The sequence below is a fragment of the Rhinatrema bivittatum genome, chromosome 3 (assembly GCF_901001135.1).
Source record: "Rhinatrema bivittatum chromosome 3, aRhiBiv1.1, whole genome shotgun sequence".
In the NCBI taxonomy this organism is placed as follows: Eukaryota; Metazoa; Chordata; class Amphibia; order Gymnophiona; family Rhinatrematidae; genus Rhinatrema; species Rhinatrema bivittatum.
This window is the reverse complement of record NC_042617.1, coordinates 513,316,256-513,335,228: the sequence shown is the minus strand read 5'-3', so window position 1 is coordinate 513,335,228 and position 18,973 is coordinate 513,316,256. Positions and strand designations below refer to the sequence as shown.

Genomic DNA, 18,973 nt, shown 5'->3' with positions numbered 1-18,973 from the left:
AAAAACTTTTTGGCTGTTAATAGGTTGCAAAGGCTATTGAGGGAGGGGGTGTATGGAAAAAAGGAGCTCCAATTCATGCCTTGATAGAGATTTGCTTCAAGAAATGAACTGCTTGCAAGGTGCAGGATAAGGCAAAGCAGGTGCCACCTAAGGGAGGATTTTCCTAACAACAGGTCACATGTGTGTGGCAACCTGACTATAATTCATTTAACATCAATATCTGAAGGGGAGTCCGTGCGTCAAGGGCACAATAAGAAGAAGAAAAAAAAGAGAGATCGTATTTCTTTTGCTGGCATCTCTGGCCCAGTTCAATGGAGCCTGGATTTCTTGACGAAGCTGAGGAGGTCTGCCCTCGCCACAGCAGAGGGCTCTGAGGACGCCAGAGCAGTTGACAGTGGAAAGACGGGGACCGGTGAGGAAAAGAGGCTGCAGGATGCCGCGGAACCAAGCCTTCTCCGAGCCCGAATACTCGGCCGAATATTCAGCAGACTACTCAGTCAGCCTGCCCTCCGATGCGGAGCATGGGGTGGGCCGAACCCACGAGGTGACAGTGAGAAACTCGGGAAGCTGCCTCTGCCTCCCCCGCTTCATGCGGCTGACCTTTGCCCCGGAGTCCCTGGAGAACCTTTACCAGACCTACTTTCGGCGGCAGCGCCACGAGACGCTGTTGGTGCTGGTGGTCTTCGCCGCGCTCTTCGACTGCTACGTCATCGTTATGTGTGCCGTGCTCTACACCACGGACAAGCTGGCCACCATCCTGGTGGCCTCTGTCGGTTTGCTGGCCCACATCCTGCTCTTCGTCCTGTGCAGATTTGCACTCCTGCCTGACCGGGTCTCCCGCAAGTTTGTGCCCTACATCCTTTGGATTCTGATCGCGGTCCAGATCTTCTCCTACCTGGGGCTGAACTTTGCCAATTTCCACGAGGCCAGCGACACGGTGGGCTGGCAGGCCTTCTTCGTCTTCTCCTTCTTCATCACCCTCCCCCTGCAGCTGACGCCCATTGTCTTGATCACCACGGTTTCATGTGGGATTCACACTCTGGTGCTTGGGGTCACCATTGCCCAGCAGCAGCAGGACTCCCTCAATGAAGTAGCCTTGCTGCGACAGGTGAGCACAGATGGGCTGGGGCATTTCTTTTCAGATTTGGGGGAGGGGGAAGGAATCGGGTATTAGAAATCCCACACTCGGCACAGGGGGGTGTCACTGTTTCCCAGGCTGATGTATTATCCAGATAGGTCTCATTAATGCTGTGCAGCAGGTTTTTATGACCATCTGAAAATGTATTTAGGATGGGGAAATCCCCTATGAACTGAGAATGTTCATAGAACTAGAAAAGGAAGATATCTTGTAATTTTTCACTTTTTTTTTTAATTTGCCTTAACCCCCCCCACCACTGGCACCACCACATTGCCACAGCCCTACACAATTTGCAAGACTAGTCTTATAGGGGCCTTTCGCTAGGTAAAGACACAGAATGCTCAGGAAACAGTTCTTGGGGCTTACAGAAATGGAGAGTGCTAGGTAATGATGCATTGCTTCATTCTCTTACTGTTTTTCTTCTGCTGCTGGCCCTCCCCAGCTAGAAGCTGCATCCTCTTGTGTTTTCTGGTGTCCTAAAAGGCAAAATATAATGCTGTTTTTGCCTTGCTATGGAGCTGTGCTGCTTAGTGATCCAGCATGTTCCCTCTGCCCCAATGACTGAACATCTGAAGAAGGGTCTTGGGTTTTCTCAAAAGTTTGTGTGGAACATCTTTAGTTAACGCTTAAATTGTTACTCTAAAAGGGTTCACACAACCTGCAAAGTTACCCAGATAGCCATGAGAAGTAATTCTGCTATGCTTTCAACTCCTGCTGCTTTAAGCAGCAAGATGCTTCAAGTATTCAGTAATTATTCTTCTTCCACTTGAAAGCACAGCCATGGCATTAAGCAGTCAGCCACCGGGCCAGCCCAATCTGACACTTCTGAGGAGGTGGAGACAGGGCTGGTACAACCTATTAGGCAGGAACTGTGAGCCAGCCCACACCCGCACAGTCCCCCGCAGTGGCCCCGCCAGCCCATACCTGCACAGTCCCCCGCAGCGGCCCCACCAGCCCATACCTGCACAGTCCCCTGCAGCGGCCCCACCAGCCCATACCTGCACAGTCCCCCGCAGCGGCCCCGCCAGCTCATACCTGCACAGTCCCCCGCAGCGGCCCCGCCAGCTCATACCCGCACAGTCCCTGCAGCACCCGCATAGTCCCCTGCAGCGGCCCCGCCAGCTCATACCTGCACAGTCCCCTGCAGCAGCCCCGCCAGCTCATACCCGCACAGTCCCTGCAGCACCCGCATAGTCCCCCGCAGCGGCCCCACCAGCCCATACCTGCACAGTCCCCTGCAGCGGCCCCGCCAGCTCATACCCGCACAGTCCCTGCAGCACCCGCATAGTCCCCTGCAGCGGCCCCGCCAGCCCATACCTGCACAGTCCCCCGCAGCGGCCCCGCCAGCTCATACCCGCACAGTCCCCTGCAGCACCCGCATAGTCCCCTGCAGCGGCCCCGCCAGCCCATACCTGCACAGTCCCCCGCAGCGGCCCCGCCAGCTCATACCCGCACAGTCCCCTGCAGCACCCGCATAGTCCCCTGCAGCGGCCCCGCCAGCTCATACCTGCACAGTCCCCTGCAGCGGCCCCGCCAGCTCATACCCGCACAGTCCCTGCAGCACCCGCATAGTCCCCTGCAGCGGCCCCGCCAGCCCATACCTGCACAGTCCCCCGCCAGCTCATACCCGCACAGTCCCTGCAGCACCCGCATAGTCCCCTGCAGCGGCCCTGCCAGCCCATACCTGCACAGTCCCCCGCCAGCTCATACCTGCACAGTCCCTGCAGCACCCGCACAGTCCCCTGCAGCGGCCCCACCAGCTCATACCTGCACAGTCCCCCTGCAGCGGCCCCCCCAGCTCACACCCGCACAGTCCCCGCCAGCCCATACCTGCACAGTCCCCCCGCAGCGGCCCCCCCAGCTCATACCTGCACAGTCCCCCTGCAGCGGCCCCCCCAGCTCACACCCGCCCAGTCCCCCTGCAGCGGCCCCCCCAGCTCACACCCGCACAGTCCCCGCCAGCCCATACCCGCACAGTCCCCCACAGCGGCCCCTCTTCCTCTTGCCTGGTGGCTTTCCTCTTTCTGCAAAGCTTGTGCAGCAGGAGGACAGGGCCAGCAGGGGCACTATGTGAACGTGCACTGGCTCTCGGTCTCAGACACTCTCCACATGCTGGGCGGAAGCGTTGGCAGAGTGCATCGGTGGGTCCAGAGCCTCCCTGCTGCTTTGGAAAAGAGGCGAGAGAGTGAGAGAGGTGGTCTGGGGGATGGGGGGAGATGAGATGCCAAATTTTGAAGTCTCCTAGGGCAGCAATATTCCCTGCACCAGTCCTGGGTGAAGAGATGAAACCAAGATGTGAAAAGAAGTTCATAAGATGGGTCTCCTACAGTCTCGCAAAGCTCTTTTTGAGGGTGATCCTTATATGATTTATTTGAATTCTGTAGGTGGGGGTAAAATGTGATTAAACTGTAGGGGGAGGGATGAAGGCCTCATCCTGCTGTAGAATTTTATGGTTAGTAAATCTCCCAAGGTTGTATTCCATAAGTACGGGATCTGCAAGGATTGAGTGATTCCACAGGAGCTAGGTTTCATGAATGTGTGTGATTTGAGTTCCATTTTTAGTGGGCCTCTTGAGGTTTAGTATCACTTCTCCCTTGTGAACTGATTTCCATGAGTTGCTGGATCCCCAAAGACTGAGTTGCATGATGGTGTGGTAGAAGGGAAGGTAGTATTCCCTGAGATAAGGTTACATTATGTGGGGTAAATGGGGAGAATATTGACAAAATACGCAGAAGCTCTGTGAATCTATAGGCATCCTGGAGTCATGAATGTGCTCCCTGGAAAATGTTTCTTCCCCATCGGCTCTAGCTTGAGTTCCGTGGGTGGACTCCAGTTAATAAATTCCAACTCTAGATATTTGTCTTCTTGAGGTTCAGCTGAGCTCTATAGAGGCCATCCATGTTTTGCCCTTGAGACTCAGGATAATATACTTGAACCAGAGGTCTCAGATGTTCCAGGGGTTTAATCAATGGTCTCTGGCTCTAAAGAACACATTCAAACTAGAGATTCCTTTTTCATCAGCTGATCATGTCTCTACTGCTTATCGGATTTCCATATTTCTGAAAGGAAAATCTGGCTCTTGTGCTGTGTTTTATACTGGTGTAGCATAGCAGAAGGTGATCAGTTTGTATAGCATAATATATTTGAGCAGGAACAAAGGAATACGAATGCAGAAGCACCGTTCTGCGTCTGTCTGTCTTTGAGTAAAGCAGGCCTTGCTAGGAATCCCAAAAGTGCAGCACACCACACTGGTGTGACTGAGATCTGAAGCCCTTATGTTGCACAATTTCAGCTACTGCTCTCTGTGTGCCCTGCAGATATGTGGTGTGGGAAAAGTGCTCTGTTTAGGCTGGATGTTTAATATCCTTGTACTTATCTTAAGAATATCAGAAGTGCCATCCTGGACAGACCAATGGTCTCCCACGGTGGTCAGTCCGTGCAGCTCGGAAGTGCCCATCAGACCCTAAATAGGAAAAGCCCATTCCATGCTGCTCCCTCCCAGAAACAGGAAGTGGAGATGCCTAAGGCTATCTGGCTAAATAGTGATTAATGGACCTGGCCGCTAGAAACCTATCCAAACCTTTTTTACACTCAGTTAATTTGCTAACCTTGACCACATTCTCTGGCAGCAAATTGCATGGTTTAATTATGCGTGGACTGAAAAAAATACTTGTCAGAATTTATTTTTTTAAATCTGTTGCTAGTTAAGTTTCATGGAGTCCTAGTACTACTGGACTGAGTAAATAACCATTTCCCATCAGCTTGTTCCAAGCACTGATGATGTTGTAAACCTCTGACTTGTCTTATCTTTCTCAAGCTAACGAATCCTAAGCTATCAAACTTTTCTTCATAATTGAGCCGTTCCATCCCCTTAATCATTTTTTGCTGCTCTCCTTTACACCTTTTCTAGTTCTGCTGTATTTTTTATTCCAGATGTGGCAACAAGAACTGCACACAGTGCTTTCTATTTTAAAGTTCTTCATTTAAGGAATAAGATATAGCATAGCGAATGACGATTGCGGGTAATAAGGCACTTGCTACTGTCCCTGCATTCTCTTTGATGCTTAGAGTCTGATATTGAAAAGAGCTAGGCACCTAACTTTAAAAGTTAAGGGCCGGATTTTAAAGCATATGCTCGCGGGGTACATTTGAGCGCGCTACCCGGCGCGCACAAATGTACGCCCGATTTTATAACATGCGTGTGCAGCCGCGCGCATGTTATAAAATCAGGGGTCGGCGCGCGCAAGGGGGTGCACACTAGTGCACCTTGCATGCGCCGAGCCCTCAGGGAGACCAGCTGGCTTTCCTTCCCCCCCTCACCTTCCCCTCCCTTCCCCTACCTGTCCCGCTCCCCCCCCCAGCCCAAAAAAAAAAACCCCCGTACCTTTATTTCAGAAGTTACGCCTGCCGGCCCAGCGGCAGTGGAGAGGCCTCTGGCCATGCCCACGCCCCGCCCACGCTCCCGGACCGCCCATTATTTCAAGCCCCGGGACTTACACGCGTCCCGGGGCTTTATGCGCACCGCTGGGCCTTTTGAAAATAGGCCCGGTGTGCGTAACCCCCCTACGCGCGTAAATCCTTTAAAATCTGCCCCTAAGACTTTATTTTTATTTAAAACTTTTCCCGGGCTGTGCCTAAATTTAGTTCCTTAAAAAAGGGTGTACAGGGCCGGCGGAAGCATTAGGCGGCATAGGGAGCTGTCTAGGGCGCCGTAAGCAGGTGGGGCAGCAAAGTAGCCGGTAGGGGCAGCAGTTTTAGGCCCGGGGCTGGAGGGCGTTTTCCGTTTTGGGGTTAGGTGTTTCATTGAGGAGCTGGGGCTGTTTGTCGTGTGCAATGCGAGAGAGAGATCACACGACGACATCACCGCCTAGGGCGGCCGGACACCCTTCCACAGGTCCTGAGGGTGTAGGGCCCAATTGGGAACCCTACGAAGGTGTGTGACCTTGTAGCCAGGCTGCTGCAATGGTTGTTTCCTGTGTCTGCATAAGACAGAGATCCCTAGACAAGTTCTGGATTTTTGAGTTGAAGGGAGAGGAGTGTTTTTCTGTTCCCCTTTTCCCTGGAGAAATCCTAGGCCCAGTTCAGTGGGAGATGGATTGGTGGAGATTTAAGAGACTTTCTGATTGATTTTATCTTTTGAACTTCCAAAAGGTTCGTTATTTTGGATATTTAGTTGAAAGGACATTTTTCTACCCATCCTTTCACCTTTTTGTTTGGGAACTTGCAGGGCCAGGACTGGAGGGGGGTGGGGAAAGGGGGGGGGGGGGACAACTGCAGCAGAGAAGGAACAGGATGGATGGGGTGAGTCTGGAACAGAGAGCACAGCACAAGGCAAAGAACAACCCTCTGCTGCCTAATCCAGTCCTTCCTCTCCCCTCCTGTCTGCAGGGAACACGAATAGTGAGTGAAGCCAGAGTGGATAGCAGCACAAAGAAGAGTTCAGTTTTTGTCTGCATATTTCTGTTTGGATCTTGTCATCCTTTATTCTGCATGTGGTGAGGATCTGTGTTCTGTATGTGTGACCAAAGTGAAATACTCTATTAGGGGTAGATTTTCAAAGGGTTGCGTGCGTAAGATACACGCGCAACCCCCGAAAACCTCCCCCTGCACGCGCTGAGCCTATCTTGCATAGGCTCGGCGGCGCACGCAAGCCCCGGGACACGCGTAAGTCCCGGGGCTCGAAAAAATGGGCGTGCCGGGGGCGGGGCTGTGGGCTGATTTAGAAAACAGACGCTGGTTAACTGAGTGTCCGTTTCCTGAACCTGACCGCTGGCACTTTTTTTTAAAAAATCTTTTGTTCCTCCTACTTAATATCTAGGCAGGTGTTAATTTCTGAGCGCAAAAATGTGAGTATTGGACACACTTTTTTTTTAAATTTCAGATGAGTAGCTAATAGCCTCATCAACATGCATTTGCATGTGATGAGTGCTATAAGTTTTGCCGCGCATTGGAAGCGCGAATCCCCTTATTGCACGCTTATACAACCCGGGTCCCATTACAGGTTAAACAGTGCTCTCGGCTGAGGGCACTGTATTGCATTGCCCCAATGAGTGCCGATAAATTCAGTGTCCATTTTCTAAACTGGCAGACGGCTGCAGACAGCTAGCCTCTCCCGAGCGCATGCTTTCAAGGAGGCGCTAGGAACACACAATCGACCCTAGAGCCTCCTTGACAGCCGACCCCTAATTAGAATGTAGCATGGCGCCCCCAGGAGAGGTGCCTGGGGGCGCATTATGAAGGTGGGCACTGAATATTCACTACCCACTTTCTGCGTGTTTTAATTGCATCGGCCCCATTGTTAGGAAGCAGGGGACTCCTGTAGATGCAGAGCATATGCTCATATTTAGTCCCATGATGTTCATGTGTTCAGTGTGTCACACGTGTGAGCATCATCTCTCAGGTGTGTCCTGATAGAAAAAAGGTTGAGAACCACTGCACTAGAGGGTATATTGGTATTGGGGCTAGATTAAATATTTGCAGTGTTGCAGTTTCATGCTGGATTGTAGCTGTTTGAATTCTGGGAGTTAATGCTGTTTTAGTATGATAGGTTTGTTATATAGGATCTGAGTGACTTTTTGCAGGGTTTTGTGCTACCTTGAGGTGCCTGATAATGGAGGACTTTGTGTCACTGTTACTGAAGCGACAACATAATTTGAATGTTTTTCCAGTGGTGAGTAGTAAGGGGAAACATTCCTGTTCAGTCTAGCCAGCTGTTTCAGAGATTACCTTCAACCAAAGTAGTATGAATTTCTTTTAATAATCTTAGGTATTTCTTGGGATGTTTTTTGCAGTCTTGTCTCCAAAAATCACAGATCACACAGTCATCTGACTTTGTGACATGATTTCTCAAACATTTGTATTATGGGCCTGATTTTAAAAAGCATTTACTTGAGTAAAAACCAGGTTTACTGGAGTAAATTCACTTTGCTTGAATAAGTGGGTTTTTGAAAATTGCTACAATATATGCCATTGACTTGTCTATAGGATTTACTCACATAAGTGCACTTTACTTGAGTAAATGGCTTTTGAAAATTGCTACAATAGTAGCTACATTTACGCATATAACTCCTTTTGAAAATTACCCCCTATATGTATGTATTTAATATGTATATATAATAGGTTTATATACACATTTATATAAACTCAAATAATACAGTTTTACTATTTTAAAGTATGATGTCGAGTTATATGACTTTTTCAGGATTGTTCTGGGAAGAGTTATGGTAGAGACATAGAGATTAATTACCAACATCTCAGGGGTGAGGGGGAAGGCACAAGGCCGAAGGGCCTAGGGAAGTGGTCCCAAACCTGTCATGGGAGACCCACAGAGAGTCAGGTTTTAATAAACATGTGAGGGAGAAGGGCCTCTGGGTGCATGAAGCCTCACAGTCCCTGTGCTGGTTGTATTTTAAAGTTTTGTGTTACTGCTGCTGCCACTGCACAAAGATCTACAGCAGTGCAGCCCAAGGACCATAGGACGGGGGAGAGAGAAAGAAAGGGACGGCCGCTGGATAGGGGGTGAAGGTGGGAGCCGAAGAAGGAGCTCCTGCTGGGCAGAAGATTGGGAGGAGCAGAGAGAGAGAGGAGGCTGCTGCTTCTGAGCAGAAAATTTATTTATTTATTTAAAAAGTTTTTAGATACCTCATTATGGGCAGGATCTGGCCGTCAAGGCGGTTTACAATGAGACATCCATTGTATTGTTTTAACTATTTGTACATACTATAACACAAAGTTAAAATAACATATTGATAATTTCTGCGATCTTTGTTTAAACTATTCATTAACAGTACTTATTACTTAAATCAATTATGGTTAAAACGGAGTCAACTAATATTAAAGGCAGCAGTAAACAGATATGTTTTCAATTGTTTTTTGAATTCTTTTGTATTTTGTGTCAGTCTGATTTCTTCTGGGATAGAATTCCAAAGGCATGGACCTGCGACTGAAAAAGCTCGTTCACGTGTCATGTCCAATCGCGCGAACTTGATTGATGGAACTTCTAGAATACATTTGTCCATGGAGCGTAATTGTCTAGTTGGTTTTTAAATTCTAAGCAGTGAGCATAGCCATTCAGAATTTGCATTATAAAGTAGGTTGTGTGTTATCGTAAGGATTTTATAAGAGATACGGTATGATATGGGCAGCCAGTGAAGCTGTTGCAAGGTTGGTGTTATATGATCCATGCAGGATAAGTTACCTAAGATTCGAGCTATGAAATTCTGAATGAGCTGTAATGGACGAATAGTAGTATTTGGAAGACCTAGATATAGTTTATTACAGTAATCTAGACTTGTCAATATTAATGCTTGTACTATTGAACGAAAATCTGAAGAGTAGAAGTTTTAGTTTTTTTAGCATATGGAGCTTGAAGAAGGATTTATTTACTAAAGTTGATATGTTGTGTGACGTGGCTAGTTTGGAATCGATGATGACACCTAGTTGATGGGGAAGAGGGGGTTGTTGCTGCTACTTCAGGGGAAGGGATTGTAGGGGACAGGGAGTTTCTGTTGCTGGTGGTTGAGAGAGAGAGTGGGGGAGAGGGGTGGCTGCTGGGCAGGGGGTGAGGAGAAGAGAGGGGGAAACTGCCAGGCAAGGGATGGGTGGTAGAGAGGGGATGCTACTTGGCAAGGGGTGGGTGAGAGAGGAGGGATACTGTTGCGGGTGTGGACCCCTGGGCTAAGGTGGGGTTGGTGCAACCTGCAGGGAGGAACCCTGCAGGTCCCCACTGTTAGCTGGCAGAGCTGGCTGTGGCAGAGGCCCAGTTGGAGCTTCATCTATACCAGTCCTCCTTCCTCTTAGATTGAGCCCTCCCTCGGATGCCGGGGCTGACGAGCTACATATCTGGAGAGATGGCCATGTTGCAGGCCAGGGTCTGAGGTAGGTAGGGTTCGGGCATAGTTGAAGGCAGGCAGTGGTCGAGGTGGGTAGTGTTCAGACGTGGTCGGGCATCAGACAGTGGCCAATGGCAGGCGGAGTACAGGAGAAATCAAGAGAAAGCAGGCCAAAGTCAGAACCAGAAATCCATCTGAGGATAGGCAGGCAGGGAAGCAAGGAACAGCACAGGTGGGCAGACGGGGACATTGAAGACACTGAAGACTGACCACAAGATGTGAAGGCGATGAAGAGCTGAAGACTGACCACAGGATGAAGGACCAGGGACTAAAAGATGAAAACCAGGAAACAAGAATGAGGACAAAGAATATGCTGAGGCAATTAGCTCTTCTTGACAAAGTGGACCTATTTCCGAGGCATCCTGAAGTAGGGGAACCTCCCTTTTATAGGGCAGTATTGATGACATCATCTGTAGGGGCCACAGAGGCTTTCCCACCGTAGTCCCATTAAATCTGGCAGAGTGTTGTGCACGTGAGAACCGGAGTCACAGGAAGCAGAGTTGTCCCGAGCACGGTGGCCTCCTGTGGATCCTCTTGGGGACCTTCACCGGCATCAGCATTCTCCCTATCAGCTTTGGGGCTGGAGGTAAAAGTGGCAATCCACAGGGTAGGCCAAACGCAACTGTATCCCTCCTCTTAAGCCCCCTCCTTGAGGGCTTTCGTTTCTTGGGGTGCGAGGTATGAACTTCCTGTAGAAGGTTTCACTCCAGAATGTTAGCTGCGGGTTCCCAGGAATTTTCTTCAAGACCATATATCTTCCAGGAGATGAGGTTTTCCCACTTCTTGCCCCTGTGCCGGGAATCCAGAATTTCCTTCACCTCTTAGAGTGTGCTGTCCTTACTAGTCACTTCTTGAGGTTCTGGAGGTGTCTTGGGAGACAATATATCAGAGGTTTTAAAAATAAGACATGGAAAACATTATGTATGCCCAAAGTTGGGGTAGTTTGAGCTGGTATGGTAAATGGTCCGATGTATCTTGGGGCAAGGCACATCGAAGGCACCCTCTGTCATATATGGGGCGGGTACTCAGCCAGATCTTCTCACCTGCTTTAAATTGAGGAGTGGGCCTCCTGTGTGCATCTGTGGTTTCTTGGCCCTCTCAGCCACTTTTTCAATAAGGATGTTAGTGTGGCTCCACACGTTTTGGAGTTCCTAGGTGGACAACTGGGCTGCCAGAGAGGGTACAGCTACTGGAAGAGGCAAGGGTGGTATGGGTTGCTTTTTGTAGACCATTTGAAATGATGATGACCCTGTAGCAGCACAAACATGAGAATTATGTGAGAACTCCACCCAGGGAAGAAGGAATGCCCAATTATCTTGATGCTCGTTGACATAGGCCTGGAGGAAGTTTTTGAGCGTTCAGTTATTGCGCTCAGACTATCCATTTCCCTGTGAGTGATACGCTGTTGTGAAGTCCAGGGTAATATTCAACTTTTTACATGGAGCGCCAGTACTTTACCGTGAACTGTACTCCCCGGTAAGACAAGATGTGCTGGGGTAGGCCATGAGGGTGGAACACATGGAGAGTAAAAAGTCATGGTAGCTGTGGGGCTGAAGGGAGGGCCTGGAGTGGGATGACATGAGCCACTTTTGAGAAATAATCGATGACAACCCAAATTGCTGTGGCACTGTCTGAGAAAGGGAGGTCAACGATAAAATCAGTGGACAAATGGGTCCAGGGTTCCCTGGGGGTTGGCAACGGCTGTAACAGCCCCCAGGGTCGGCCCAACCAAATTTCCAACTGCGTGCAGGTGGGGCATGAATCCACATAGGCTTTAACATTTTGCTTCATTTGGGGTCACCAGTAATATTGTAGAAGTGGTGCAAGGGTTCAAGCTTGTCCAGGGTGCCCTGTGACATGAGAATCATGGGACCATTTCAGTACCTTTTCACAGAGTTGAATAGGAATGACCATCTTCCCTGGAGGGGAAGGGTCATGGAGGCCGCTAAGAGAATCCAGGTTGGGTAGGTGCTGTGTCTGGGAGGCTCTGGGATGTTCTCTGCCTGGAAGGAGCTTGATAGGGTGTCACCTTGGAGATTTTTGAGAGCTGGATAATACATTAGTTCAAAATCAAAAAGTTTGAAGAAAAGAGACCAGCAAGCTTGCCATGCATTTAGTAGTAGGGTGTGGTGAAGGTGTTCCAGGTTTTTATGATCTGTGTATATAGTGATATGGTGCTGAGCATCTTCTAATCAATGACGCCACTCTTCCAGCACTAGCTTGATCGCCAGGAGTTATGTTCTGTAGGCAAAAATGTCTTCGAGAAGAAAGAGCAGGGATGGAGGGCCCCCTTAGTTGAATACTGGTTAGTCTGGTCCCTACGCCCAAGGTGGAGGCATCCATCTCCAAGATGAATGGGCATGTAGGATCTGGATAATGAAGGCAGGGTTTCTTCAAGAAGGCATACTTCAGTTCTTGAAAGGCTGCTACCACTTCAGGAGGCCAAACTTTCATGTTTGCTTCCTTGTGAGTGAGGGACATGAGCAGTGCTGCAATAGCCAAGTAATTTGCATTGAAGTGGCGATAATAGTTGGCGAAGCCCAGAAATCTTTATAGGGCTCGCAGATCTACTAGATGGGGCCAGTCTTGAATGCTCTTAACTTTCTCAGGGTCCATATGGAATCTCTCACGGGATGCGATATGCCCCAAGAAGGGTAGACTCTCTCTTTCGAACAGGCACTTCTCAAATTTAGCATATAAATTGTTTTCTCACTGTCACTGTAGAACTAGTCACACATCCTGGCGCTGGGAGCTGAGGTCCTTGAAGAATACAAGGATGTCATCAAGGGGTATGACAATGCAGATACAGAGTAGGTCCTGGAAGATTTCATTCATCATTTTTTGGAAGATGGTTGGGGCATTACACAGCCCGAAGTGCATCACTAAATAATCATCATGTCCATCACGTATCTTGAATGCTGCCTTCTATTCATCATCAGATTTAATCCAGACCAAATTGTAGGCTCCTCGGAGGTCTAACTTTGTAAAGATCCTAGCCCCTTGGAGCCGGTCAAAGAGTTCAGTGATTATTGGCAAAGAATAAAGCAGGCAGCAGAACATCAACACACAGCACGTAGTCAAATATGTGTGTGTATTTTATTATTTTATTTCTATCTAACTGCTAATTTTAGATAAAAGACAGTATAAAGTACTATACATGTATAGTTAATCTATTTCTCATATAAATGGACAAGATCCATGTCACTTATCAAGTAGCTTTTATTTTTGAAACTATGTAACAGGAACCTTATTGGCACCTTGATAGAAAGTATTACTCAATTTGAACATTACTATACGTGCCTATCTGTAAACCGTTGTGATGGTGTATAACTAAACGACAGTATAGAAAAGATTTTAAATAAATAAATAAATAAATAAATAAATAAAAATACTGATCCTTTTTAGTGATGGTATTTAAACCACAGTAGTTAATACAGGGAATGAGTAACCCATTCTTTTTGGCCACAAAGAAGAAGCTGGCCCCCTCCAGGGATAAAGATGGTCGGATGAAACCCCACTTTAAATTCTCCCGGATGTACTCCTACATTGCTCGGGTCTTGAGAAGAGATAAGCGGTAGACTCTGCTTTGTGGGGGTTTGGTATCGGCTAGTAGTTCAATTCTACAGTCATATGACCCAATTTGGGGGTAGGGTTTTGGCCTTCTGCTTGAAAAACACATTCTCATAGTCACTGTACTGAGGAGGAAGGCCTGAGTGTCTGATGGCCAGTATTAGACGGAGTGGAGGCTCCACATGTTCCAAGCATGAGTTATGGTATTGCTGGCCCCAGCAAGCGAGCTGCAACATGGCCCAATCAAACTGCGGGGAGTGCTTCTGGAGCCAGAGAAGACCCAGCACGATTGGGTGAACAGTTCGGGCGATAACATGGAATGCTATCTGTTCCTTATAGAGCAGGCTAGTGCATAAGGTTAGAGGAACAGTGGCCATGGTGATCTGGCCAAGTAAAGGATCCCCATAGATGGAGGAGATAATTTGTGGGGACTTCCTTGGGACAGTGGGAATCTGTAGATGGTTCACTAATTCCTTCATGATGAAGTTCCCTCCTGCTCTATTGTCCACCAATGCTAGGGTGGCAAAATCCTGATTGTCCATGATGACTGTCACTGGAAGAGTCAATTGAGGAGCAGAATCATCTCCCCACCACATCCTAGGCTCAGAAGTTTCCTGGCTTGATCGGGCATTGGGCGAGCAGATGACCTGTGCAGGCACAGGCCTAGTTGCTGACAATGGAGTCTCTCCTTAGGTGCAAGGTGGTTGTGGATGAGTTGCATGTATTCTTCTGAGTGGGCAGAGTAGGATGGAGCCGAAACCAGTGGCGACAGCAGACATTGAAAGTAAGGAGCCAGTACGACGGGTCTCCGTGGGGAACAAACATCTGTGGCCCATTGTTGCAATCAGTAGTCTATCCTTCCTGTCAGGTCTATAAGGCCCTCCAGGGACTCTGGTAGTTCCCATGCTGCCAGTTCATCCTTGATCCTGGAGGACAGACCCTCCAAGAATACACTACGGAGGCAGTCCTCCTTCCATTTGAGTTTGGTGGACAGGTTGTGGAATTCTATGGTGTAGTATGCTAGAGGCCGGGTACCCAGGTGCAGGAGGTCGGAGCCCATAGTAGCCAGCCAGCTGGGATCATCAAAGACTCTTTTGAAGGTGGAGACGAACTGCTGTAGGTCTGTGAGGAGTGGATCTGAGCGCTCCCATGAGGCGAAGGCCCAAGCCAGGGCCTTGCCATCTAAAATGGAGAATATGATGGTAGTCTTCACTGTGTCACTGGGAAAAAGTGCCGCTTGGGGTGGGGGGTGAAGTGCATGTAATAGTGGTTTAAAAATCCCTGGCACTGTTTGGATCCCCAGCATACTGAGGTGGAGCTGGCAAGTGCAGAATGGGGTGACTTGGGGCGCAGGTGCGGGTGATATCACCGCTGGCTGTACCGGTGTGGCTGAAGCTGAGACTACATCCAGATGGGTAGTGAGTCGCTCCATGGAAGCTGCCAGTAGTTCCAGGTACCATTGCTGTTCATGGAGCCTGTGGGGAAGCCCCAGAATGGCCTGGAGAATGGTGATGTTCGCTGAGTCCATGGCCTTGGCAGTCTGTTGTGAGTATGGACCCCTGGGCCGAGGTGGGGTTGGCACAACCTGCAGGGAGGAGCCCCTGCAGGTCCCCACCGTCAGCTGGTGGAGCTGGCTGTGGCAGAGGCCCAACTGGAACTTCACCTTAGGTTAAGCCCTCAGGTGCCGGGGCCGGCAGATTTTAGGAAGGGGCCTCTGCTGACAAGCTGGATGTCTGAAGAGATGGTCAGGTTGCAAGCCAGGATCTGAGGAAGGCTGGGTTCAGGCATATTCAAAGGCAGGCAGAGGGCAAGGCAGGCAATGTTCAGTTGTGGTTGTGAGTCAGGCAGTGGTTGGTGGCAGGCGGAGTACAGGAGAAGTCAAAAGAAAGCAGGCTGAAGTCAGAACCAGAATCTATCTGAGGGAAGGCGGGATGTTTAGGCAGGCAGAGAGGCATGGAACAGCACAGGTGAGCAGATGAAGACACTGAAGACTGACCACAAGATGAGGAGGTGACGGAGAACTGAAGACTGACCACAGGATGAAGGCAAAGATCAGAAACTGAAGAGTGAAGACCAGGGACTGAAGAGTCGAAGACCAGGAAGACAGGAACGAGGACCAGGAAGACGTTGAGGCAACTAGCTTTTCTTGACAAAGTGGACCTATTGCCGAGGCGTCGTGAAGCAGGAGAACTGCCCTTTTATAGGGCAGTATTGATAACATCATCCTTAGGGACTGCAGAAACCTTGCCACCATGATCCCTTTAAATCTGGCAGAGTATTGCGCATGCGCACCTTGGAATGGTGCAATGTGCGAGGACTGGCGTCACAGGGAGCAGAGATATCATGAGTGCAGCAGCCTGCCGTGGATCCTCTTGGGGGCTTTCCTTGGTGTCAGCATTCTCTCCACCAGCCTTGGGGCAGGAAGTAAGTGTGGTGGTCCATGGGATAGGTCTGCAGACTGCCAAATGCAACAAATGCTGCTGGACAAGGAATGAAAGGAGAGAGAGAGTAGGATACAGGGCAAGACAGTGTAGAAAGAAGGTAACGCAGAGCAAGGAGTGGATGGGGAGAAAAAGGAGAATGCAGATTAAAGAGTGGGTGGGATGAAATGGTGATGCTGGGAAAGTTGTTGGAGAGAGAGAAAGAGGGGATACAGGGCAAGGTGTGGAAGGAGAGAGGGGGATGCAGGGCATTGAGTGAAATGGGGAGAGAGAGAGGATTGCAGGGGAAGGAGCTGGGAGAGAAAGAGGATGCAGTGCACAGTGGATTGGGGGAGAGAGATGCATGGCAAGGAGTGGAGGGGAAGAGAAAGGGGGGGATAGATAGGAAAGTGGTGGGAAAAGAAAGAGGGATGCTGGGTAGAAGGGAAGAGAGAAGGAGGCGCTCTGCTGGAGCCCTTGCCACCAGAGGGACAGGTGTACCTTTGCAGCTAAAGGAGAAAGCGCTGTTTGGAACAACTGGTAAATGAAGCATGGGGTGGGGGTGGTTGTTCTGAGCATCTGCCCCGAGTGCAGAAAAAAAGCACTGGGAACAGACTCAGTGCACACACGGCAAACACCAGGGAGAAGGTGAGGATACTCATCCAGTATCCGAAGGAGGCAGGAGAGAGGAGAAGATGTGGTACCCACATGTTGCTTACTCACAGCTTATACCAACCCATCCAGTATATGCCAGAGAGTCAAGGAGGTACCTAACAAGCACAAAAGACAAACAGGCGAGTGGAAGTTACGGAAAGGATCCAGCCAGAGTTACAGCGTTACTCAGTTACCATTTACAAGGAGCTCTAAATTGGAGGAAGTGTGCGCTTGTATAAAATCCTGATAGTCTCTTAATTCGAGTTGTATTAGCTCAGGGGTGGCCAGTTCCAGTCCTCGAGAGCCACATACCAGTCAGGATTTCAGGATATCCACAATGAGGTTGCATGAGATAGATTTGCATGCTCTGCCTCCATTGTATGCAAATATATCTCATGCATATTCATTACAGATATACTGAAAACCAGACCTGTTTGTGGCTCTTAAGGACTGGAGTTGCCCCCCTCCCCCAGTCTCCGGAATAGCTCTAAATTTCAGAAAGGAATAAGAGGGACCTTAGTAATCGAAAGGAGGGACCACACAGCTGCTGATTTAAGTATTTCTGGATTGTGCATTTATCGAAGGAGAAGTGTATGCATTTGACAAAGTTCCTCATGAGAGGCTTCTAGGAAAAATAAAAAATCATGGGATAGGTGGCGATGTCCTTTCGTGGATTGCAAACTGGCTAAAAGACAGGAAACAGAGAGTAGGATTAAATGGACAATTTTCTCAGTGGAAGGGAGTGGGCAGTGGAGTGCCTCAGGGATCTGTATTGGGACCCTTACTTTTCAATATATTTATAAATGATCTGGAAAGAAATACGACAAGTGAGGTAATCAAATTTGCAGATGATACAAATTGTTCAGAGTAGTTAAATCACAAGCAGATTGTGATAAATTGCAGGAAGACCTTGTGAACGATTCCACCAAGATTTGAAGGTCATGGAGGCATGGTATCAGGGTAGATGGGATGTACATATGATGGCTGACTATTGTTGGAGCATCAGGTGAGATTGTCCACAGATTGAACACTGCTGGAAAAGCTATAAGTGTAAATTTTTACCTTAATATGTATGTTTGGTAGCAGAAATTTACTACTTGTACACAATTTGACTTACAGTAACAATATATAGCCTACAGTAACAATATATAGCCTTTGTATGAATAAAATTCAGGTAATTTTTTTCTTTTATTTTCTTTGTATGTATATTTTGTATGATTTTTGGGACAAAGGGAGGGTATCCTTTACCTTAAAAAGTTGACGTGATAGAGAAAAACTGGGGTCATTTTTGGATTCAGATGTCAAAAGTTAGTCAAAAACAAGTGTCAGATCTAACTCAACGAAAATTGTGTTCTCCAGTGTTATGGAGTGCTTGCATCACTCTGTGTCCCCATGCTGCATGTTAGGCCGGTGGATTTGCAGAGTTCTCCAATTTCCTCTAAGCTAATTCGGGTGGCTTGAAGGACTGAGTATCACTTTGGAAACTCATGTCCCTTGCCCCTTCATGTTTCCCTGCAAATGCCCTTGCAAGTGAACCCTAGGTTCCCCTCCTTGGCTTTAGTTGGCACACAGAGCCTGCGAGTGTCCCCTGAGTGGACCTTACGGGAATTTGTCAACCCAGGCTCAAGGAAATTGTACTCGTTTAAAGAGTACAGAAATGAATTGGGGTTCAAGTGGGTCATTTCTTATTATATGGACAAATTAGGGCCTCTTATCATAAGCTTATGTCTGCAGAGGCTGGGAGTTGGAGAGCTCTTCTTACTTCACATTGCTGAAGTTGTTATCCAATAAGCAGGGGCTCCTGTCAAATCTGTATGTTTTTCTACAAAATATAACTTTATATTCAATATATGAACTGCTTGTGACAAAATGGCAGAAGGATATTGAAGAAGACCTTGATGTGCTTATGGTGGCTGATTGCTATGCATCCATTCCCAAAGTGTCCCCAAATGTGGCTCTCCGAGAGTTACAAAGTAGAATTTTCCATAGGACAACATTTTCACCTATGCGAGCTTATAAAGTGGAGCTAATAGCAGAGGATAAGTGTATTAAAGGTGGCAATACACTAGCCTCTTTGATACATTGTTTATGGCACTGTGAACCTATCCAGGCTTTTTGGGAATCGATACGGGGTCAACTTGGCCATATTCTGCAAATTAACATTCATTGGTCTTGTTCTTTCTACATTCTTAATGATGTAGGGGATGAGAGTGTTAATGTGGATAACGTCCTTTTTTCTCTATGGTTTATTTGATTGCTAAGAAGTGTATTCTGCTTCAGTGGCTCAAAGCCACACCTCC

General features: G+C 48.4%; 1 protein-coding gene across 1 annotated transcript in view; it reads left to right on the top strand.

Annotated features, from left to right (window-relative positions):
* Positions 1 to 433: 433 nt before the first annotated feature.
* The window catches only part of ADCY3 (adenylate cyclase 3), a 369,755-nt gene continuing 351,215 nt past the window's right edge, over positions 434 to 18,973 (top strand). Inside the window, exon 1 of the mRNA XM_029596196.1 lies at positions 434 to 1,108. Within this exon, the coding sequence (XP_029452056.1) occupies positions 434 to 1,108 (675 nt within the window). The remainder of the gene's footprint in view (positions 1,109 to 18,973) is intronic.